Genomic DNA, 25467 nt, shown 5'->3' with positions numbered 1-25467 from the left:
TTATCGATTTCTCAGCGGACAGAGAAATAAGATCAGTGAGAGGCAACAACACTGCCTCACTCCATTGTCAGCCGCCTCCTGCTCTATTTATTTATTGTTCCGTGGGACCAAATTAAGGAGAAGTCTCCATGGTAATGGAACGAGTCAATACATGAAATTATAACACGATAGTAGAAACAGATAAAATGAAATATAAAAAAACATATTCAGCCGACAAGTCGCAAGTTCAAATAAAGAAAATCAACAATGTAACACTGGAATTTGCTTAATTTTTTAGCTCTTCCAGGAGCTCCTCGACAGAATAGAAGGATTGAGCCATGAGGAAACTCTTCAGCTTAGACGTAAAAGAGTTTGGGCTACTGCTTAGATTTTTTAGTTCTTGTGGTAGCTTATTGAAAATGGATGCAGCAGAATACTGCACTCCTTTCTGCACAAGACTCAAGGAAGTGAATTCCACATGCAGATTTGATTTCTGCCTAGTATTAACTGAGCGAAAGTTGCTAACTCTTGGGAATAGGCTAATATTGCTAACAACAAACGACATTAAAGAAAATATATACTGTGAGGGCAATGTCAGAATTCCCAGACTATTGAATAGGCGTCGACAACAGGTTTCGAACTTACACTACATATAGCTCGAACAGCCTGTTTTTGAGCCAAAAATACCCTTTTTGAATCAGAAGAATTGCCCCAAAAAATAATACTATACGACATAAGCGTATGAAAATATGCGAAGTAGACTATTTTTCGTGTGGAAGTGTCACTTGTTTCAGATACTGTTCTAATGGTAAATAAAGCAGCATTAAGTTTCTGAACAAGATCCTGGACATGGGCTTTCCATAACAGCTTACTATCTATCCGAACGCTTAGGAACTTGAACTGTTCCGTCTCGCTTATAATGTGCCCATTCTGTCTGACCAAAATATCGGTTCTTGTTGAATTGTGAGTTAGAAACTCTAAAAACTGAGTCTTACTGTTATTTAGCATCAAATTATTTTCCACAACCCACGAACTTATTTCATGAACTACATTATTTGATATTGTTTCAATATTACACAAAAGATCCTTCACTACCAAGCTGGTGTCATCAGCAAACAGAAATATTTTTGAATCACCTGTAATACTAGAAGGCATATCATTTATATAAATAAGAAACAGCAGTGGCCCCAGTACCGACCCTTGGGGAATGCCCCACTTAACAGTGCCCCATTGGGACTGCACATCACTACCACTCTCAATATTACGGAGAATTACCTTCTGCTTTCTGTTCTTAATGTAAGAGGCGAACCAATTGTAATCTACTCCCCTTACTCCATAATAGTCCAACTTCTGAAGTAATATTTTGTGGTCAACACAGTCATAAGCCTTCCTTAAATCAAAGAAAACCCCTTACGTTCGCAACCTTTTATTTAATCCGTCCAAAACCTCACAGAGAAAAGAGAATATAGCATTTTCAGTTGTTAAACGATTTCTAAAACCAAACTGAACATTTGACAGCAAATTATGTGAATTTAAATGCTCCAGTAACCTTGTATATACAACCTTCTCGATAACTTTAGCAAACACCGATGGCATAGAAATAGGTCTAAAATTGTCTTCATCTGCTACCTGTCCAGTTCCCGTAAGATTGTCTTCTATTTTGTTTTCCTGAAAATAATTAGGTAAATTTTGAAAAATATAGTGTAGGGTTAATAGATCCACAACACAACAGGCAAGATGCTCCCAGTAATAAAATGAGAAAAAGCTAAAAAATCGGTTCACTTATAATGAGAGTAACTGATAACACAAGGAAATGTTTTTCATTTATTTTATCCGTTTCAACCACAGAAAGAACAGTGTAGTTTTCACATGAAATAATTTTGGGTATTGAGCCGCTTCAGTGTAACTACTACGACAGCTAAGTTGCCGAAGTTTCGGCCGACATGCAGCGGTCCTCTTCAGGGTTGTTAATTTTTGCCTATACTTGCTGCAATCATGTCGATGTTTATTTTAGAAGCGCTGCTGTTATTATTGTCCACACCACTCATTTGCTAGGGGTGAGAAGCAAGTGGTTCAGTTGCGATTGACTGTCATCCCCTTCCACGCCCCTCTCTCCCACCGCCGCTTCACACACCCAAAACATGACGTGCCGCAGGCGTTTCGCACCTGGCGTCGCGGGACAATAGGAACACCATAACGGGAAATAGCCGGCGGCAGGCTTCGCCACTTGCCAGCTGCTAGCGAACCAGACAATGGCTGATTCCTAATCACTGCACCTACACGGTTAAACGATCGTCGCCGGGCGCAGCGGCCCATTCAGTGGAGACAAACCGAAGAAAACCTAGCGAAAAATTAAACGAATCGTTGCGGTGAAGCCAGCCGCGCCATAGGTCTACGACCTGCGTAAAGAAGGCACTAAGTCTCATGCAACCATAAGTGTGGTACAACTTTCCAAATGTAGCTCTGGTGCAATATGAACGGTAAATGGAAAAGTAAGCAGGGTGCGAGGGGAGTGTGAAGGTGTTTTTCGTAGGCTTTTTATCCGTTGATTAGGAAGCTTTATGACAGACGTTTTGGCGAGTCGAGTGGCAGGGGACAGACGTCACCCAACCACAGTTCCTTCCACATCTCTAAGTGCTGGCTGTGTTGCCTGTTTTGTGGATACGCGTATGACTTTGTCAGGGTCTAAGCTGGTCTACTGCAAATAAGTTTACAGCCTATCTCGCTGGCTTCTGTTGCAACGGGATCTGAATGATGTTACTTGCTTTCCGAGGGTACACCTGAGTAAAGCTGAAGTTTTCTTCAAGATATTAAAATCTAAAAACTTGCGAAACTGAGGACTGCATAAAAATCTAAAAACTTGCGAAATTGAGGACTGTCTGGTAAAAATAACTGATAGTTGACTGTAGATCTTCATAAATATATAGTAGTACAAATATGTAAGTTGAAGACTCAGAAATAAAGAAATGTTATGGTTATGAGTAAAACGATACTAGATCCTTAGATGTTACACAATAGCAATAGAACAGAAAGCTAACATTTGACCAAAACTTTATTACAACACATTAAATGTATTTCTTGGAGCCCACAGAGACGAGTGTCTAGAATATGAAAATAATTCAAGGACATTTGTTTCATTTAAACTCAGTATTACAAATGACTTAAGAAGATGAAACATGATAGTATTACACAGCAATTTTTGTTGTATTACAACCTAATAAAATTTATCTGATCATAATTTTCAACGGATTTGCAGAATTACTGTACAGAACGCTTTGAAATTCAGTTTTAAGCCCCACCACAATATGTCTTGGCTGGTTGTTGAATTCATATGTACTCTTGTATGCTGTCCTTTCTTCAGTATTGTTGACCCACTGAAGGCTTTTTGGAAGTAGTTCCTCGTTGTAATATTTTACTAGGTGCTTCAACTACCACTGCCTTTGGGTCTTACGAGACCCGCAACGCCTCCAAATACCACGTGCCAGATTTTCATATTCTCTCGCTTGTAACACACATACTATAGAAAAAATAAAGAGAATTTTTGTAGTAAATTTACTGTAGTTAAATTCGGTACTGCAATACGTTTTCGCTGGAGGACGTAGTTTCCGAATTATTCAAGAAAACCGTACAGAAATGACCTCCAAATGCGTTTTTCTTAAATAACTCGACAGCGAATCGTATCCCAGTACAGAGATTAACTACATTACATTTCCTACAAAAAGATCCAGCTCAGTTTTTCTGTAGGACCAATAGCGTGTACATTGTGAGTGAGGGGATATGACAATCTCGCGCTTGGTTTCTAAAGACGTTGCGAGTTGCAGCTGAGCCATCCTATATACATATTTTGCACTAATCGGGAAGGACTGGTAACAATAAAGAATAATACTGAATTTGAGTATTGTGAAACAGTTTGTTGCCAAAATACGAAGTTTCTTTGAAGATTGTCTAGAAGTGTTCTAGAACAAACACCAGACATTGTGAGAGGTGGCATGAGCCCCCTCTCATATTTCTATCTTACGATTTTCCTCTCTAATTGCATGCGGTGAAAAGTTGCTATTCCTTCACACGCAGACTTCCCACGCAGCGTCTCTCGTCACCCGGGTGGTCCGGTGATAGGCGGGCTCTGATGATCTTGAAAGGGTAAGCCGACAGGTGTGAGGGAGTCGAGTGAATGCTTTCCAGACGTCAACATTGTAGAATAGTGGCAGACACGCTCGCAGGGGCCTGAAATAGCAGCTGGGCTAGAGGTTCCGTTACTTCGCAGAAACTTAGCGAAAACACTTCCTGGCGGGCTACCAACGAGGCGTGGGAATGACTTGTGTACCCAGGCAGTTGTGGCGGGCAAATTCCCGCGCTTTCTGCAAAATCGTAACTGTGATTGGCTTGCTCAGGGCATAGCTCCGTGACGTAGCAAAATCGGCGCAGAAATTGGCGCCAAGAATCTCCATTGGTGGAATGGTAGTGCACCGGCAATAGAGTGGAATTTTCCGCCGGTTTTTCGAGTTGCTGATTGGAACAGTTAACCACGGCCACTGTCGTGGGGGCGGCAATGTTCTGTGTTCGGTTTTGTACGGGTGCTCTGGTGGCGTAGTCGGCTCTCGCCTTTCGGTCGGAGTAGGTTACAAGATTGAGCTCTCGCTGCTCTGGTCAGCCTGCCTTTCGTTGGCTGTCTAATATACTTTTATTTAATTGTAACTGTTTGACGAAGTTGCTGAAGTTTCGACTTCAATGTAACTTTCCAAGTACAGTTGGCAATTGAGCGTTCTGCGTACAAGAGGCCTATGTTGTCTGTCTTGAGCAGTTTTGGCTAAAGTTGACTGTATCGGAGTTACTGTGTGACTTCGCTTATTAAAATCAATCACTGTACCATCAGTGATTGTGTGGCGAGCCTTCTTCGTCTCCCTCAGAGGCGCATTTGTATTGCTAGGAAGTCTTTAGCGTGGACAACCAGGCTAGGATAATTTGTTTCGGGTTATACTCGCGACATTATCATCACCAGGACGGGACGTCGAAGCAACCAGCCATTACCTCCGGTATGCCAGATCATGTCCGTGCAGTTAAGAAGACAGCTTGGTAATGTACGTCCGCAGCACCAGCAAAGCAGGCAATTTTGCTAGGTGATAATCCGAGCTCAGCAGAGCGCGCCTGTTTGTCTTTTCTAACTTTGATCTGTCTTGGGTGTTCATTGTCTGAGTTCTCACTAATGTAGCAGCAATTAATGCAGGGTTGGTTGTGTGTCTCTCTTAAGACTTGGGTTGCAAGGAATTGGCTCCACATACCACTTCGTCATAAATGTAACAATCTAGTTTAGGGACAACTTCACCTTCACAGCATTTATTTGAGTATCCAATTTGAGCCAATTTGATGTATTGTAAATGTTTCATGTGTTCTTGTTTATTATTTTGAGTTATAATAAATCATATTGTTATTTTGGACAGAACTTTCATTCTGTAAATCGGTAGAGCAACCCTATCATTTCTCACTACGTAAATGAAACTTTCCTTTATTTAACTTATTTATCAAATGAAATTATTGCAGGTGCCAAACTCCCTTCTACTCCACCTACAGGGTCGATTACAGTCAGTTCGCATTTCTTTTTTAATCCATGTGCAACAGCAAAAGTGGGAGTTAGAATAGGGGGGGGGGGCTTAGAGCATCATTTACATGTGTAGATTCTAGAAGAATTTAGTGTTAAATACACTGCTAGCCCCGGCGCCTCGCATAAAATGGCGACCCTGCCAGGATATTTACTGTGAATCACTGATTAACAAACAGTATTCTTAGTAGGAACATTCAAATTTTTTTTTCTCTCTACTGTTTTTTGATTAATACCATAGTTCTTTTTCTTGTAGTTCCGTGATTAGTTTTAAGTAGCGGCGCATGATTACTGTTTTTGTTTTCAGCGTATATATTTGTTTGTTTGTTCATTGTTTTATGTGTTTCTTTGATGTGGTGTCCGCACCACATCACATTTTGTCGGGTTTGTGTGCAGATTCTGTACCACAACAAATTGTGCATGTAATTACAGCGTTGGAACGGCGTTGTTGAAATTTTATGTCTATGTGGAAAAATATATGGAGCAGATTATTTTTATTGTGCATCGTAGATAAATTAGTTTTTTATGAATGATCACGAGAAGTAAGGCACGACTATTATCCAGCGAAGCTAAAACTAAAGAGGATAGCATAATGGATAAGGGGCAATTTACTGACGGCGATAGGTTCGGAGATGAGAGGGGTACATTTTTAGCAGGACAGGACGACAGGGTCATTGATGAGGACGCTTATTTGGACGCGATCTTAGGGCAACGTCGCGGCCGTGATTATGATAGTGAGGTAGAGGATGAAACAGAGACAGGCACACAGGTCGAGACGGCAGCAGAAGTTTATAATCAAACGAACGAGAGCAGACAGGGGCCAGCTCGGTCACGTCAGAGCTCTAGCGCCCAGGTGTCCAGAGTTACATCGCCCATGTTTGAAGAGGATCAAAAAGATGACATAAACCCAATACTGAGCTTCCTACGATCAATGAAGGAAGAAGATGACGAACAGCGTAAGAAGGACACTCAGGCAATAATTTCGCATATAGGAGAAATTCGAGGGGAATTACTAACAATAAAGAAAGAAAGTGGAGAAGTAAAACAAATGTCAATGGCTGCACAAAAAGTAGCAGGCCTGGCCAAAACGGCGGCAATAGGGGCAATGAAAGTCGCGGAAGCAACTTCTAAACTCGCAGGGCGCTTGCGACGCACAACACAATCCCACTCAAAATCCAAAGCGTTCTTAAAAACTCAGGGTAATATCGCGGTTGCGAACACCACGAAACGAATGGAAGAAGTAGAGAGTCGGATAGCAAAGCTAGAGCAAAACGGGCACACGAGCACGTCGCGTTCGGATACCAATGATGGAGTACACAGAATTGTGTCTCCGAGGAAAAGCCCGCCGTGCTCTAGCCCAATGACCGAGTGCGGAACTAATAATGCACACGCAGAAACAGCGAGTAATAGCTCCAATAATTGTAGCCCACTTAGGAGAGTGAATTCTGAGTGCCACTTCCACTGTGATACAGAGGTAGCACATCACAGTTATCAGCAGGCTAGAACAGGACACTCAGCAGACGTGCAAGTATCGGAAACGAGTGACAACACCAGTGCGAGGATCAGACAGGATTTTGATCACAACCACTTCCTGTCGATACTAAAATTCCAGAAGTTCAAAGAAAATGGAGGCTCGATGCATCCGAAGAGCTGGGTGATGCAGTTTACAAATTCATTACCGGCATCATGGCCAACACAGGCAAAATTATAATTCATGTGTGGACACATCGAAGGCCAAGCCGCGGAAAAGATGCGAGGTGTGGCAGCGACGTGTCGGACTTATCAGGAATTTGTTGGTGCATTCCTGCGGACCTACTGGTCAAAGGAAACGCAAGACAGGATTAAAGAGGAAATAATATTTTGTCCTGAACTGGAAGTGTCCGGGCATAGGAGCGAAACCAAATTTCTTGATGATTTACTCAAGAAGAATCAATTTTTAGATAGTCCATATGGCAACGGAGAAATAATTAAATTTTGCTTTTCCAAATTGCCAGTTAGGTACCAACAGACACTTGTCGGGAAGTGTGGATCTGACATAGAAGCATTCAAGAGTCTATTGCGCGAACTCGAAGTAGTCTTTGATAAACAAGACGCAAAGGACAGGAAGAAGGGGCAAAGTAACAAATACCACGGGCCAGGAAGGGAAGACGACAACAGATCGCATAATCGCACTGGTCAGTTAGGAAATTAGGGTTACGGAAGTCAAGGTTACGCTATTCAAGGTTATGGAAACCAAAGACACGGAAACCAGAACGTCAGGGAGCAGGGTAAATCTAGACAAGGAATCTGGGATAGGAGGAATAACGAACGGCAAAGCGACCGTAATTGGAGAGAGCGAAACCAAGGACAACAGTGGAGCCAGGAGATTGAAACTAGACCCGCAAATCCTAATGCACGTCAGAGGTGGGGGAGCTTAACAAGGGATTGACGCCAGACTAGTGCGAACACAGGCCGCCGGAATTTCGCACGTAATCTCGGACCTGGCCAACTACGGATGATAAATTACGAAGATTTATCAGAAATCCTGCTCGAAGAACACGAAACAACTCCTCGACAGGATCGGCAGCCTCTTATCACAGTAGCAATAGCTGAAAAGAGTATGAATGCGATAATAGATAGTGGAAGCTACATAACAGCAATATCCGAGGCAGCATACAAGAGGTGCTCTCAGGAGATGGACTGGCCTGTTCTATCGGTTAAGAAAACCAAACTAAAAGGGGCATTAGCGGGTAAATGTACGGAGGTCACCCAACAAACAAGACTGGAATTCTCCTGCCAAGGACACAAAATAGAGTCTAACTTCTGGATCGTGCCAAATCTGGCGATCGACATGATAATAGGAACGGACTTCCTAAATGAACATGAAGCGATAGTTGATCTAGGACGAGGTGAAGTGGTTTTGAGGAAAGGGAATCCCGTCCACATTAAGTTCGACGACCAGCTGATCCCAGCTCAACTACCGTCTAACTGTGTACGGATAAACTATGCGTGTCTGAAAGACAGAAAGGAAGAACAGGTCGACGTTGCGGGTAGGGGAGAGGACACGGATGAGAATGAAGTCGGAACAATGGGAGGAATAAAGGAGAAAATAGGAGAAAAAGTGGAAGCAATAAAGAATATAAGGTGCGTCCACAGCAAAGAATTTCATAAATTACTAGTAGAACATGCGGAGGTCTTCATTCCCAAGACAGGATCAATAAAGAACTTCCAATATGAATTCGGTGTACGTCCGCACAACCAGTTTCGTGTGCCACCCTATCCAATCCCCTTGGCATATCGACAGAAAGTAGCAGCTGAAATTACGCGAATGCTGAGTGAAGGAATAATAGAACCTACGGCTTCAGCCTATAATAATCCGTTAAGAGTAGTCGAGAAGGCAGATGGTAGTATTCGTTTAGTCTTGGACTCGCGACAAATTAATACCATAATAGAACCCGAAACAGACAGACCGGAACGATTAGAGGAACTCTTACAAAACTTCCATGGAATATCAATCTTCTCATCAGTTGATCTAAAATCGAGTTTCTGGCAGATGGAGCTCCATCCAAATTGCAGACAGTACACAGCCTTTTTAGCATTTGGAAGATGTTACCGGTTTCGTCGTCTACCATTTGGTTTGAACATTTCGTCTGCCGCATTCATTCGGGGGCTGGACGGCATACTAAGCGATAATTTGAAACGTCATGTCACCAGCTATGTGGACGATTTGCTGATCGCGGAGAAATCTTGGGGAGAGCACAATGCGGTCCTCGGTGAACTCCTTGCGACATTCAAGGAATACGAAGTGACTATCAATATCGAAAAATCGAATTTTGCGACGTCCTCTGTCAAATTTCTAGGACATATCATCACGGGTGAGGGCATTGCGCCAAATCCCGAAAAGATCGAAGCGATTGAAAAGTTTCCTATTCCTACGACAGAGAAGCAGTTAAGGGGCTTCTTGGGAATCATAAATTTTTACAACCGCTTTATACATGTCAAAACTCAGAGCAGTCCTAGGTTGCATCAACTTACAGGAAAGAAGATTCCTAAGGAATGGGATGAGGCGGCCGAATCCGAATGGAAAGCATTAAAATTCGCATTATTACAAGCACCCATCCTCTCACACCCTAATTTAGCAGAAGAGCTTTGCATAGTAACGGACAGTTCATACTCAGGTCTGGGTGTCATGGTGTTCCAAGACTATGTACATGAAGGAAGCAGGGTGTGGAAGACAATTGCGTTTGGTAGCAGAGTACTAGCCAAGAGTGAGAGGAATTACTCAGTAACCGAGTTAGAGGCGCTGGCTATTGTACGGGCGTTTGAAAAATTCAGATACCTTCTGTTTGGTCGCAAGACGAGGGTCTACACAGACCACAAGGCACTCGAGTTCCTGATGACTGCAAAGCTTAATCACAGGCGGCTCATTAGGTGGGCATCATATTTGCAGCAGTACAACTTTTCGATAGAATATATCCCCGGCAGTCAGAACATTATTGCAGACGCCTTATCACGGTCACCGATCGGATTTGAGCACAACATGGAGGAAGATCTGGAGGAAAATCACTATATGCAGAAAGTAGCCTTTGAAAATTTTATTACCTGTAGTATGCAGGACATCAAGAAGGAGCAAGACAAGGACCCTGCCCTAGTGTTATTGAAACAGAAATGGATAGACAGAAGACACGCCACCATCAGGCAGTTCTACCTCTTGCGGAAAGGCATAATTTTCCACCGAAATTATGCCAATGACACTGAATGGGGGGTATGCATCCCTGAACACCTAATAAACAAGGTCATGTGGCATACTCACCTCAGCTATGGGCACTTCGGACCACGCAAGTGCAATCTCAAGCTAAGGAGCATGTGTTACTTTCGAAACGTGGAGCGTCGAATTCGGAGAGTACTGTCGGTGTGTTAAGACTGCCAAAAGGCTAAGCACACCACTGTGAGCATGCAGGCACCATTGTACCCAATCGTACCGACCAAATTAAGACAAATAGCGGCAACAGATTTGATGGGGCCTTTGCCAAGAACAAGAAGAGGATATACTTACGTATTAGTGTTTGTTGAACTAACGTCCAAATACGTTACTTTTACGCCACTGAAGAGGACGACAGGACGAACTGTATCACGAGCCCTAATCCGGGATTTCCTACCACAGGTTGGTCATGTGAGTAGAATTATTTCTGATAACGTGCCACAGTTTAAGTCAAAAACATGGAAGGAGACGTTGCGTGGATGTAAAATTGGTCCCATTTTTATATCTTCACACCATCCGAGCTCGAATGCTGCAGAACGGGTTATTAAGGAACTCGGAAACTTGTGCCGGTTGTACTGTAACAAACAGCACACGACATGGGACGTTTTCCTTAAAGACTTCCAGGAGGTGATCAATGAGGCACCTCATGGGATAACAAAATTGGCACCCATTACAGTACTGAAAAACCGGGTTCCTAAGGACTTGATAACCGAGGTCGTAAACTTCCCACCAAGGGCGCGAACGCAGCACCAAGCCATAGTGGATTTGGCTCTCAAGAGGATACGGGCTGCAGCAGAGGTCAGGAAGAGACGTGCCGACAGGGGAGCTCGTCTACGACACTTCCAAATTGGACAAAGGGTGCTCGTGAAGTCTTTCCGACTTTCGAACAAACAAAAACTGAATGCCAAAAATTCTATTCTGTTTACAACGGCCCGTACCGTATAAGGAGAGCAGCTCACCACAATGCTTATGAATTGGAGACGCTGAAAGGAAAGAAGTCCATTGGACTCTACCACATCTCTCACATAAAGGAGTTCGTGGAATAGTAGTAGTGTAAGTGGTGTAGATAGTAGAATGGGCAAATACATGAACCTTGCTATAGTAGTAGTGTAAGTGGTGCACATAGTAGAATAGGCAAATATATGAACCTTTCTTCGGGGAACAATAATCGTTGCATTAATAGATTAAGATTGCTAAAGTATTAACACGCTGCGTTGTCTCGCATAAGAATTTACTGCTGCTATCCCTTTTGTTTCTGTTCGCGACTTCCAATGTCGGTGGAGTAGGAGACACTATTTTTCCATGAGCAATGTTTTAGTCCTTTCCTGTCTGGTGTCCATGTTGAGGGATAATGATGAGTGAGGAGATGTCGCACAAACGGGCGCATACAAGAACGTGCTCTTAGAAGCCTTCTGAGAAGTCGTGATACGCTCCATAGCGGCCACAACCAGTTCGTGAGACGTTCATACGAATGCTTGTAGGCACGCGTCAGTGCACTGCAAGATTGTGGTATATTGCGTGATTTCGAGGATGAACATGGGCAGTATAGTTTTTACAGTGATGCGCCAGCATCGTTGTCTTGCAAGTAGGGGTGAACCTGTGAGCGTTTGACTCCAATGATGCCCTAGACGGTAGAAATGCGGGCATAAAGCCTACCATGCCAATGTGCTGGTTGGGGATTTAGCGTGCTGCTTGTGACTGTCACAGATGAATAACCAAGGAATTATACTTGGAGATTCGTGACATACTGTGTGGCTGGTGTGTGGTGGGCGACGGAATCCTCAACAGGAACCAGTCCTGGCTTGGTCATATTACATTGCCTCTGGAAAGGTGTGCTTTGATCGCGAATACCGCATAACATAGAAAAAGAAGTTGCAACTATAAATTTATTGTCTTGTATAGCCATGGCTAACCCAGTCTCTGGAGTTTCAGTGAGGCGTAGTGAGAACTTGGAGGCCATGTCGTACAGCGCGCACATCACTGTCGTCAATAGCGGCGAGCAGCGAGACATCTCAGCGTAACAGGAATTATGTAAGAGTGTTGTATAAGGTAAAAAAATAAATAAATAAATAAAATAAAATAAAAAAGAGAGAGAGAGAGAAGAGAGGGAGAGAGTACCATATACTAGCATAAGTTAAACTTTAGGATTTAACAATAACTAGATCCTTAATATTGTGGTGGTTTTCTACCACTAGTGTTTGGCGCGCGCCTGTTGGGATGCTATTTTTCAGGTCACCAAACCACAGACCCGAGATGGAGGGACGACGGGCGAGTGAAAGTAGAATAGTTGCATGTTGTTTATAGCACAGTAAAACTTAGACCTGCATAACAACATAATTTAATTAGAAGACATAGAATGTAGATCGTTGGCAAATGGTAGTTAATTCTTGAGCATGTCTACTGTCGATCTATATAATTAATAGTAATACTAGTGCGGGCCCGCACATTTAGTTGTTCATCCAATACATAGCATCAGTTGTCACACACCATATACAATAGTGAGATCGGTCTCTACACAAATATCAAGATAAATTATTTCCATGTCTAGATTAGATACACCAAGATTTTGTTATAATGATAGCCATAGATTAATAACTATAAAAGTAAAATAAGAGTGTCTGAAATGACAGGCCATCAATGTGTCGTTATGTAAATTTATTATAACATAGAAGGTCATGGGAAAAAGTTAGGCATAAGATTTTTGTCAGAATTGTGCAATGACGGGTATCGTGGCAATGCAGAGGCCAGCCGGAGCAAAAACAAGAGGTCTTCGGCTACCTGCAAGAAGGGGAGCGTCAGCACACCAGCTAACGAGAAGGGCGCGGGAGCGTCCGGTCCTGCAAGCTGACAGTCACCGGGCTGTATACCTGAGGGATTAGGCGGGATCCTCGCTGGCCCACAAGCGAAAGTGAGGCTGGCCGTTGACACTGACACACAATCCACACGCGACAACCAGTTAGCTCTCTGGACGCGGCAGCCGTGTGGAGGAATTCCCTGCGGCAGACCACGTTGTCGTGAGTACACGAAGATCACATATGGTGTCAGAACCTGCGCCTCATGTGCCTCAGAACAGAAACGGACGCTATATACTCACCTGTTTGGGTTTTTATAACTCACTAGCATCGGCCGATCTGCATACACAAAGCAGTATCGTGCCACAAACTCTAACACATGAATTGTCTCATTTCTAACTTCTCCTCACTATGAGAGAGCAGTTGTAGCAATCGTTGCTCCTAGTTCGATTCTGTCTGGATGACCTAACACACTTGTGGAGTCACTCCACGTGCCATCATCCCTCGTCGAACTTCAATATTGGGAAACGTAAAGTACTGTCCAGGGAGAGAAGAGATCTGGACTAGTGATGCATCCCAACTAGTAGACCTCAGAGACATTTAATCGACATGAGGAGTTGTCTTCCTACCGTACTGCCGTTATCATATGCGTGGGTCTTGCCACAATCTCAACAGAGTACTGCAGATGCTCCAGCACACCCTATTGCTGTTGCAACAACGTAGCAACAACACCCGACGTTTAGCCCTATGTGATGTCAGTACTGTGGCCCCATCCCAAAAGCCCCCCTCCGATGCTCAAGACATGGAACCACACGCATCAATGCATATGACTCAACATACCAACCCCCTCAGAGAAAGTAACGAATTTGTGAAATGCTTCGAATATTTCTAACAATGTGATTTAGTGCCTCATTCTCAGCACAGTTGTGAACATTGTGCAATGTGCACGCACAACTTGACGCCCCATGAACCATGTTTTTTTTCTTAAATTTCTTTCTCTAGTGTTGTTTTTGTAATGTATGTTATACCTTGTATGTGTTTATGTGTTTTACACTGTAATTCTTATGTAAGTGATAGAGTAGGACGCACAAATTACAAATTACTGTATTGTTCTCCACACCATGTTGCTTTTTTTGTATTTTGTATTTATTGTTGTGTGTATGCAAACAGTGTGCCTGAAGTCCCCATAAACTGAAGCAGATACCACCACTGTCATTGTGAATGGACCATCAGTTCAGGGAACATTTTGTAAAGGTTGTTCTTGCTGCAGGAAGACAGAATGAGTCGGAGGTTGTAATTAGATTCTGAAAGCTCATAAAGAGATTGTTAACTTAAATAGTATCATGTGTGAGTGAGTTCAGGTTAGTTTAATGATTCAAATTTTTGTAACATCTTGGGCATTTAATTGTGGAGCACTCCAACTCTGACTGTAAAGAATAAACTGCTCCATATTTGGCTCACATGCCCGGACCATATTTAGAGCGTGAATGACTGTGTGAATCGGTGTTTGGAAGGGGCTCCTTGGGTATGGATGTGTGATGTGAGTGTTAGAGTTCCATATTAAGAAGGTGAAGTTGGCTACATCATAAATAATCCTCCCTCTATGAGCTGCATTTTTCAGTTGCAATGATTTTCTTTATAGAGTGCGGCATGTGGAGTCAGTTTGCAAGATTGTTCTTGGGCGATTGACTCACTACCTTGCTCCTAAGTGAGCTAACCGCTCACCAGTTACAATCTAAAATGGCGTAGGGGCTATGAGAGATGGCATGAGCCCCCTCTCATATTTCTATCTTACGATTTTCCTCTCTAATTGCATGCGGTGAAAAGTTGCTATTCCTTCACACGCAGACTTCCCACGCAGCGTCTCTCGTCACCCGGGTGGTCCGGTGACAGGCGGGCTCTGCTGATCTTGAAAGGGTAAGCCGATGGGTGTGAGGGAGTCAAGTGAATGCTTTCCAGACGCTGATATTGTAGAATAGCAGCAGACACGCTCGCAGGGGCCTGAAGTAGCGGCTGGGCAAGAGGTTCCGTTACTTCGCAGAAACTTAGCGAAAACACTTTCTGGCGGGCTACCAGTGAGGTGTGGAAATGACTTGTGTACCCAGGGAGTTGTGGCGGGCGAATTCCCGCGCTTTCTGCAAAATCATAACTGTGATTGGCTTGCTCAGGGCATAGCTCCGTGACGTAGCAAAATCGGCGCAGAAATTGGCGCCAAGAATCTCCATTGGTGGAATGGTAGTGCACCGGCAATAGAGTGGAATTTTCCGCCGGTTTTTCGAGTTGCTGATTGGAACGCTTAACCACAGCCACTGTCGTGGGGGCGGGAATGTTCTGTGCTCGGTTTTGGACGGGTGCTCTGGTGGGGTAGTCGGCTCTCGCCTTTCGGTCAGAGTAGGTTACAAGATTGAGCTCTCGCTGCTCTGGTCAGCCTGCCTTCCGTTGGCTGTCTAATATACTTTTATTTAGTTGTAACTGTTTGACGAAGTTGCTGAAGTTTCGACTTCAATGTAACTTTCCGAGTACAGTTGGCAATTGAGCGTTCTGCGTACAAGAGGCCTATGTTGTCTGTCTTGAGCAGTTTTGGCTAAAGTTGACTGTATCGGAGTTACTGTGTGACTTCGCTTGTTAAAATCAATCACTGTACCGTCAGTGATTGTGTGGCGAGCCTTCTTCATCTCCCTCAGAGGCGCATTTGTATTGCTAGGAAGTCTTTAGTGTGGACAACCAGGCTAGGATAATTTGTTTCGGGTTATACTCGCGACATTATCATCACCAGGACGGGACGTCGAAGCAACCAGCCATCGCCTACGGTATGCCAGATCGTGTCCGTGCAGTTAAGAAGACAGCTTGGTAATGTACGTCTGCAGCACCAGCAAAGCAGGCAATTTTGCTAGGTGATAATCCGAGCTCAGCAGAGCGCGCCTGTTTGTCTTTTCTAACTTTGATCTGTCTTGGGTGTTCATTGTCTGAGTTCTCACTAATGTAGCAGCAATTAATGCTGGGTTGGTTGTGTGTGTCTCTTAAGACTTGGGTTGCAAGGAATTGGCTCCACATACCACTTCGTCATAAATGTCACAATCTAGTTTAGGGACAACTTCACCTTCACAGCATTTATTTGAGTATCCAATTTGAGCCAATTTGATGTATTGTAAATGTTTCATGTGTTTTTGTTTATTATTTTGAGTTATAATAAATCGTATTGTTATTTTGGACAGAACTTTCATTCTGTAAATCGGTAGAGCAACCCTATCATTTCTCACTACGTAAATGAAACTTTCCTTTATTTAACTTATTTATCAAATGAAATTATTGCAGGTGCCAAACTCTCTTCTACTCCACTTGCAGGGTCGATTACAGTCAGTTCGCGTTTCTTTTTTAATCCATGTGCAACAGCAAAAGTGGGAGTTAGAATAGGGGGGGGGGGGGCTTAGAGCATCATTTACATATGTAGATTCTAGAAGGATTTAGTATTAAATACACTGCTAGCCTCGGCACCTCGCAATTGTTGTCATACCAAGCATCTGTCTTCCGAAAACATAATTCCTGTTAGCTGGGTTTACACAAAAAAATTATTCCATAACTCATTAGATATTCTAAACAGACAGAGTGAACTAGTTACTTTTTAATTTTTAAGTCACCAATAACAATAACCACGATTATTGCAAATGTAGCTGAACTAAGGATCTTCGTTTAGTCTATGGTGTGGGTGTTCCAATTGAAGTTGTGATCCAGCTGTAGCCCCAAAAATTGAAACCATCTGCTTCTCGTGTTTCATTAACTGAGTCGGCCTCTAGAGTTCTATGAGAAGCGCTGAGTTCTACATACTGACTCTAATCGTAATTTAATGACAATGGATTTGCTTTGAATCATATTCAGTTGCTGCCCTTCCAGGAAGAGGATTGTTGCTATCTCTGTTTATGTCGTCTGCAAGAACTGTGGGTGATGACGTACTACCGCAGTGGCTATCATCGCATGGACAAAGAATGGATTTATTTTCCTTTGATTACTGCTCATCTTCGGCTATGAAGATATTTTCAAATTTCTGAACGGTATAACCTGTCGCAAAGGATACACACAGGTTAAATCTCAATATCTCAGAGCTGGCCCTGTAGCTTCACGACCAGTACCCTATCCGTTGAGCCACGAAGGTGAACCAAACCCAGATAGAATTCGCGCGGCGGATTAATTACTGTGGCGTAGTGCACGGGACAGCTTGAGTGTGGTTTTAGGAGATTCCCCACGCTCATTTTGGTAAATGCTGGTCTTGTCTCCAAAATGCTCTTCAGCGAATATGATACACAAACAGATAAAAATGCAGTATCACTCAAACCATACACGATTCGCAGGCAGATGGAACTAAACGACCTCTGTCCCATAGGTTAGATTTACGGCTGTGGCATCGGGAAGGGCATGTAGTGAGAGCTGCAAGGGCCGGCCCGATCCGCCTGTGGTGTGCGAGGAAAGAGGTGAAAAAACTTCGCATAGCTTGGTGGAAGTTGCCGAAGATCGCCGACGCTATCTCGGCTAGTGACACAGCCGCTTGCGCGGAAATGACGCGGATTCGCATAGGCTGCGATGTTGCAGTGTGGGTACGCCTCCTGGTACTTTGTCTCTTAGTTAACCGCCATGTTTTCTTAGCCGCGTGGAAGTGAACCACCCTCCCACCACGCTTCTGTTAGCTCGCACTCGCTGAGTGCTCGCTGGTCTGAAAGCGGGTGAGACCGAACCGCGTGCATAGCGAGCGGTAGAGAACACAGGTTCGCCACGTGGGTGCAGTGTTCCATATCCGGCAACATAGTAAAATAATGAAAAATAAAATTCGCCAAGTCCAGAAAAACGGATCCAACACCAGACGGGTTAAAAGCTAGGGAAATGAGGGAGATTTCAAGAATTCAACAAATTACAAACTGGTGACCTGTACACTCACACACTTCAAAGGGGTGTTTTAGATCGGTGGTGTAAAGTTACACTTGATGTTATTTAACTGATAATTTTGGCTTCTAGTCAACCCTCTTCATTTTCATCACAGTATGTTTTGATGAATTCTGTGGCTCTAAATGACGTATGACCGTTTTTAGAGTTCTGTCCCTCAATCGGTAAAGATGAAACCCTTACAGGATCACTGTTGTTGGCTGTCCTTCAGTCTGTCCGAGTGTCTTCCGATTGTTCAAAACCATTTTTCTCAGGAACTGGTATCCGTATAAAGTTGAAATTTTATGTCCCTCGCCGATGTAAGAAAGTGAAGCAAACAAAAGATACGGCCATTTTGTCACATATTGTGATACTCGAAAACTCACTCATAAAAACCTATAGGGTACTTCCCATTGGTCCACAATCGTGAAATTTGGCAAGAAGAAAGGTTTCTCTGTACAAATAAAGGGAAAAACTGAAAATGTTAATTTGCAATTATATCACAGAAAAATTTCTTGGCATTTGCTGTCCGACTGGCTGTCTTTTCCCCCGTCTGTTAACATCCTTCTTGAATGAGATTTTCACTCTGCAGCGGAGTGTGCGCTGATATGAAACTTCCTGGCATATTAAAACTGTGTGCCGAACCGAGACTCGACCTCGGGACCTTTGCCTTTCGCGGGGAAGTGCTCTACCAACTGAGCTACCCAAGCACGACTCAGGCTCCGTCGTCACAGTTTTACTTCTTGCCAGTACGTCGTCTCCTACCTTCCAAACTTTACAGAAGCTCTCCTGCGAAACTTACAGAACTAGGACTCCTTAAAGAAAGGATATTAAGGAGACATGGCTTAGCCACAGCCTGGGGAATGTTTCCAGAATGAGATTTTCACTCTGCAGAGGAGTGTGCGCTGATATGAAACTTCTTGGCATATTAAAACTGTGTGCCGTATCGAGACTCGAACTCGGGACCTTTGCCTTCCGCGGGCAAGTGCTCTACCAACCTCTTTCTCAGGAATAGGTAGACGTATAAAGTTGACATGTACGTCACATACTGAGATCTATAAGCCTTTGCTGGTGTGGAAGTGTTAAGCTTCTAAAAGTCAGTGTAATCAAAAGACTTCAAACTTGAAATTAAAATATCCTCGAAAGTCTTGGAATCCATGGGACCAATATCTTGCCGGTATCATTGTCGATGACAGCTAAAATCATCGAGATCCTGGATTGCTGAAATGGACGTACTGTCTGTATACATGATTAAGTTTGTAAGGAATCCTCAGTGCCCGAATCCAGCTCACAGATGGTGAATGTTTTGTTAGATTATTCAAAAATTTGAAAATACGAGTAGCTCCACGGGCGACTATGAACAGTAATGAAACCACAATAACGCAATATTTAAATCTATGTCACTGCGGTGGAGTCTGTTGCAATAATATCTGGAAAAAAGATATTGACAATGCAAACGGAAAACCACAGTTGTAAATCGGAAACAAAAGAGGATACAAAATAGATCCCTTTGGTACATCACGCCTGTAGTGCGTATTGCTATGAGACAGACAGTAGAGAGCAGGTGGGTGGTGTGCTGACCTGAGCGTCAACCAGGAGTCGCCGCATTACAGCCATGGAGGAGTGGAGGCCGTGCGGCTCGCCATGGTGCGTCGCGGGCAGGAGGTCCGGGCCGAACGAGATGGCCAACTGCCGCTGCAGCGAGTCCAGCGCCTGGATAGCTGCAACACGCCCAACACGCCTTTCTGTCAACACCTCACAGAGCCGAGGACACTATTTCACAGTTGTCCATTCTAAAGTACTCGTTACTAAAACATCTGAAAAACACAAAAGATGACTCTGATAGAGAATGCTTAAATTAAATTATGTGTGTGGTCTGCATTTCACTATCACACCAACACTTTTTAACTGGGATTGGGAGCAGCTGCAAAAACACCAAGTTTCTCTGAAGAATCTCTGCAGGATGCTCTAGAACAAACATTAGTTGTTGATTTCGTACCAAGCATGTGTCTCCTGAAAACATAATTCCTATAAGCTAACTCATAAATGAATCCAAATGCTGGCTGGAGTGGCCGAGCGGTTCTAGGCGCTACCATTACGGTCGCAGGTTCGAATCCTGCCTCGGGCATGGACGTATGTGATGTCCTTAGGTTAGTTAGGTTTAAGTAGTTCTAAGTTCTAGGGGACGACCTCAGAAGTTAAGTCCCATAGTACTCAGAGCCATTTGAACCATTTTTTGAATCCAAATACAAGAATCGAATTAAATTTTGGTTTTTATACGGCTATTGTCATAGAATACTATGTTTTGCGTTTCGTGAAATGCAACATTTTGCATTTCTGCACATTTAAAGCATACTGCCGATCTTTGCATTATTTTCAAATCCTATTAAAATCTGGCAAAAGGTATCTGTAGAATTTTTCCGCTAGTACATCACTGCAGACAAGCGCATCACCAAAACCTCTTAGGTAGCTAATAATATTATCTATTAGGTCATTACTACGCAAAGGACACAGTGCACCTCCCTGGCTCCCGCATGAGCTAACTTTCACACCCGTGATGACCCTCCATCTCAGAATACGTGCTGCCTCCTCCATATCCACAAATCCCCGACTCAGTCAAATTGTTCAAATGGCTCTGATCACTATGGGACTTAACAGCTGAGGTCATCAGTCACCTAGAATTTAGAACTACTTAAACCTAACTAACCTAAGGAGATCACACACATCCATGCCCGAGGCAGGGTTCGAACCTGCGACCGTAGCGGTCACGCGGTTCCAGACTGAAGCGCCTAGAAACGCTCGGCCACACCGGCCGGCCCCGACCCAGTCACAAATTTCATTCGATACCAGATATGATCACACTTTCGTCAATCATTTTCGGTTTTCTGAACTCAGCCTTCTGCAAAATACAATGTATTTCTTTTTCTATTTAAACAAACATGTTTCGACACCTGTGTGTTATCCTCTGTGGGTCTCGATTTATTTCTGGAACTACATTACTTGTGGAAGTGGATTTCTGCAGGTCGGCTTGTTTTTATGCCTGTTATATTTAGACAGCAAGTCATATTTTTCGTCCAATTGTGCATATTTAGTATGTTTTCTTCTTATATGGTACTTATAAATACTGTTGTCCACATCTTTTCATACTTCACTGCTACCTGTGTTCACATGATTTTTACACAAAAACGAGATCTGAGAAAAAAATAATATGTCACCATACACAAAGAGAAACGCTCATGTAGCCTCAGGTCTCCGTTTTGTCTAAAAATCGTGTGGAAACAGATGGGAGTTAAGTATGAAAAGGAATGGACAACAGTGTTTGTAAATACAATAGAAGAAGAGTATGCAGCAACGATGTACAACTTTACGAAAACATGACTTGCAGTACAACAATAAAAGACATAAAAATCCACTTACATAAATAGCGTAATTTCACTAATAAATCGAGACCCATAGGAGAAGGGGCATAGGTATCGAAATAGTAAGTGGAAAAAGAAATACATTGCCATTTTCGGAAGGCGAATTTCAAACAACCGAACTTGCTAACGAAAGTTCAAGCATATCGAAGATAATTTGTGCCTGGATTGGGGATTTATAGGTTGGGAGACGCAGCATGTTATCTTGGATGGAGAGTCATTAACAGGTGTGGAATTATCTTCAGGTGGGTCACAGGGAAATGCGTCCAGGTCTTTGTTGTTGCTTATGACCTAACAGACAATATGATTATTTGCAGATGATGCGCTTGTCTATATATAATTAAGTAATATGAGTAAAACACCACACAAATCTTCTGTTAGGTCTCAGTAAGATTAAAAATGACGCAAAGATCAGCAAGATGCTTTGAATGTAAAATGATGCATTTCACAAAACGAAAAAAATATGGTATTCTATGACCACAATAGCCAGGAGTCACAACTGGACTCTCATCACAGATTTGTATGACTCGCAGAAGAGCGTCACGGAGATGGTGAAAACCTGACCTCGCTGACGCTAGTTACCCCGCAAAAGGCAACTTACAAACTTTCAAAAACCAGTATTATGTACGGTATTTGTTGGGAAAGCGAAGGCAAGCCTACATTTACAGCAGGCACGTAAGCAATTCTTCCCGTTCTCAGTAGGCGAACTGTAGAGGAAGAATATCTGCTACAATGGGAAGTACACCTTACCTTGCGCTTAACACCGGTTTGCATTCAGTGTATGTGGATCTAGGTGTTTCTGCACCAACATTCGGGAATGAGACTTGTTACCATATGCATGACTGCTGAAAATTGACACGTAGAAATTCAACTAAGTTCAGAGAAAGTCACGTAATAGCTGTACGAAAGGTTCTCGGTCAAATAAAATGTAATAGATCACTTACTAATATTCTCCAAATTATGATGGAAGCTGCAAAATGTCTATAAACTTACACGAGAAACGGCGTGGCTTAATTTTCACAAAAGTGGCTTGGTGGCACAGGGCGCATAAGCTACGATACCTACCGAATAATATGATCAATTTTCAACACAATAGTTCTCTTGCTGTGTTCCAGGAAGCCTTAGTGCTCAATATCGTCTGGCCGAAATAGTTTGTTAGGGGTTAAGCGATAGAAAACATTCAATCTGCTTCTATAGATCCCACAAAGATACCATACGGACTGCTGAATAAATGGCTTAAATGTCTCTGAGCAGTATGGGACTTAACATCTGAGGTCATCAGTCCCCTATAACGTAGAACTACTTAAACCTAACTAACCTAAGGACGTCACACACATCCATGCCCGAAGCAGGATTCGAACCTGCCACCGTAGCGGTCGCTCGGTTCCAGACTGTAGCGCCTAGAACCGCTCGGCCACCCTGGCTGGCCGGGCTGCTGTGAAGGGGCTGTAGTTATTGAGCGAATGCAAATTGCTTAAACCAGTAAACTCTGGCTTGTAAAAGCTCGTCTATTGCGGGGAAAATCCAACTAATTAGCGAAATTGAAGTAAAAGCAAAAGTCAATCCAAACAATCCCCGATGATTTAACGAAGTTAGCAAAACTGAATAAACAGAACGTAATTGCCAGCACAAAGTGAAACTGCAGAGGGTGAGCAGCGAATACGGAGATTAGCAATGGGGTTGTGATGTCGAGTGGCAAATAATTCTGTTATGTCTGCTCTCAGGAGAGGCGAATGACAAAGGACGTTTTCCAACGAACCATTTCGTATCAGAATCCTTCATGGTTTTACAGTAGCGCCGAGTAAAAGCTCACAGGGCACAGGAGCACACTTGCCACTTTGGAGTGTTGTAGATGCGGAGAATTGGTACCGGTCGGCCACGTCACACCCCACCTCAGACGTCTGCTTATTTTAAATTTATCAGTCATCAAGTGCTGAGTTCCCTTCTCCATCTTCATGACGAGCGTGCTGTACACATTCCCACCTTCCAACGATTGCAGCCTTTGTAACGGAACAGCATTATATTTACATTTCCACAGCGTTTTGTCAGTATTTAATGTAACTTCTTAATGATTATTTCAGTGTGAATATAGGGGGAGAGATATTCAAAGATGATTGTTAAAGTGTGATCAGCGAGTGAATACTTTATTTCGCTGTTATATACTCATGTATTTAAAGAAAAAAAGGTCATATTTGTGAAGTCGGGTCTTTTCCTGAGAAAACAATAATTCATTATAATACGTAAAAATGGCTTAGTACCAAGAGAAAATACACTTTAAAATGGGAATCATTTCCCGAAACGCGTCGTGTAAAATATGCATACAAGAAAATCGTAACTTGTAGAACAAAAGTTATTTATGTATTATTTTATGCTTGTGGGCCAAAGTGGGGAGTGAAAATTTGTACAAAGGCCGGGAATCGAACCCAGGTCGCCTGCTTAGTGTGCAGATGCGTTAGTCACTAAGTCCCCTTGGCACAGCGGTTCACAAAACTGTTCGGATTACCTTCGAAAGCCTTCATCCACAACCCAAATCCTCACACAGTCAGCTTTAAATTCCCCCTGACACACAAACAGAATTGCCGAGCTTCTCCATGTTCTGGAATAGTACCTCCGCATCGAACGTAAATGGGGGAACAAGCCTGAAACACAAGTGAAAATTTTCACCCGCCGTTTCAGTCTGTATAACTGTAATCATATCTGTATGAGACTAGTAAAGTCTCTGAAATTGTGTCATTTCAGTTGTATCACTACTTGCACCTGGGTTTCATGGTGGAACCCCATTTACGTTCGATGCTGAGTGCTATTCCAGAATATGAGTAGCTTCGGCAATTGTGTTCGTATGTAAGGGGGAATTTAAAGTACGCTGGGGGTGACAATGAGAAATTGGATCGAGAAGGGAGACGTGCCAGGGTAATCTGTACAGTTGTGTGAAAACGCTGTGACAAGGTGGCTTAGTGGCTAACGTACTTGCCTAATTAGCAGGAGACTTGGGTTCAATTCCCGTGTTTGAAACAGGTTTTCACTCCCCGTTTCAGTCTATATACATAAAATCCTATCTGTATGAGACCAGTAAAATCACTAAAAATGTGTCATTTTATCTACAAACCCATTGTTTTCACTATAGGAGGCTTTCAAAAAACCATTTGTAATGGGCTAAATCAGAGTGGTATTTAGTTAATGAGACGGAGAACTGTGAACTGCCAAGACTTTACCCTTGCCCTTTCCCTTTGTGGGATACCTTACCAACAGCAGAAATGCGCTGTAGAGCGGCCCAGACACACCGCCGACACAGCGTTAGCAAGTAGCGTGGTAGTTACCGTTTCAGGCACGCCCTTTCTTTTTTTGGAAGGACGAGTATGTCAGGCCGACTGAAGTGGGAGAAGCAGCCAGCTAGTAGTGGTTGAGAGAGGCAATCTATGGGTGCGCTGATCTTTAATATTTTGTGCTAAAATCGGTGCAGAGGAAGGCGGTAAACGGTACTTTTGCATTAATTTTGCATTAATACAATAATAGTTAATTCTCAGAAGTGTTACCTTCTTATTTCAAAAACCTTATATTTTGTTTGCTATAACCTATTTTAAAATTATTATGTGTTAGGTGCAAAAGTAATCGCATTTAATGCTATGTTTGTGTGGTTCATTTACGTAAGAAAGTGGAGACACGCATCTTTGATGGTACGGATTGTAACGCTACTTGATGAAATTCATTTGTTTGGTGTCTCAAAACTAAATGAAATTCAATCTGGCAAGAAAAACCAGTTTCATTTTACTTCAAAAATTTCGCAAAGCTATTGTTGAAGAAAGAAGTAAAAAATCTCGTGAGTTTCAAAAAATGGTTCAAATGGTTCTGAGCACTAGGGGGCTTAACATCTGAGGTCATCAGTCCCCTAGAACTTAGAACTAATTAAAACCTAACCAACCTAAGGACATCACAAACATCCATGGCCGAGGCAGGATTCGAACCTGCGACAGTAGCAGTCGCGCGGTTCCGGACTGAAGCGCCGAGAACCGCTCGGCCACAGCGGCCGGCTCG

General features: G+C 43.1%; 1 protein-coding gene across 1 annotated transcript in view; it reads right to left on the bottom strand.

Annotated features, from left to right (window-relative positions):
• The window catches only part of LOC126176298 (uncharacterized), a 370925-nt gene that overhangs the window by 322628 nt on the left and 22830 nt on the right, over positions 1–25467 (bottom strand). Inside the window, exon 3 of the mRNA XM_049923448.1 lies at positions 19601–19740. Coding sequence (XP_049779405.1) covers positions 19601–19740 — 140 coding nt within the window. The remainder of the gene's footprint in view (positions 1–19600; positions 19741–25467) is intronic.

Source organism: Schistocerca cancellata, chromosome 3 (genome assembly GCF_023864275.1).
Source record: "Schistocerca cancellata isolate TAMUIC-IGC-003103 chromosome 3, iqSchCanc2.1, whole genome shotgun sequence".
In the NCBI taxonomy this organism is placed as follows: domain Eukaryota; kingdom Metazoa; phylum Arthropoda; class Insecta; order Orthoptera; family Acrididae; genus Schistocerca; species Schistocerca cancellata.
Note: the sequence above shows the minus strand (reverse complement) of the source record. Positions and strands in the feature narration are given on the sequence as shown.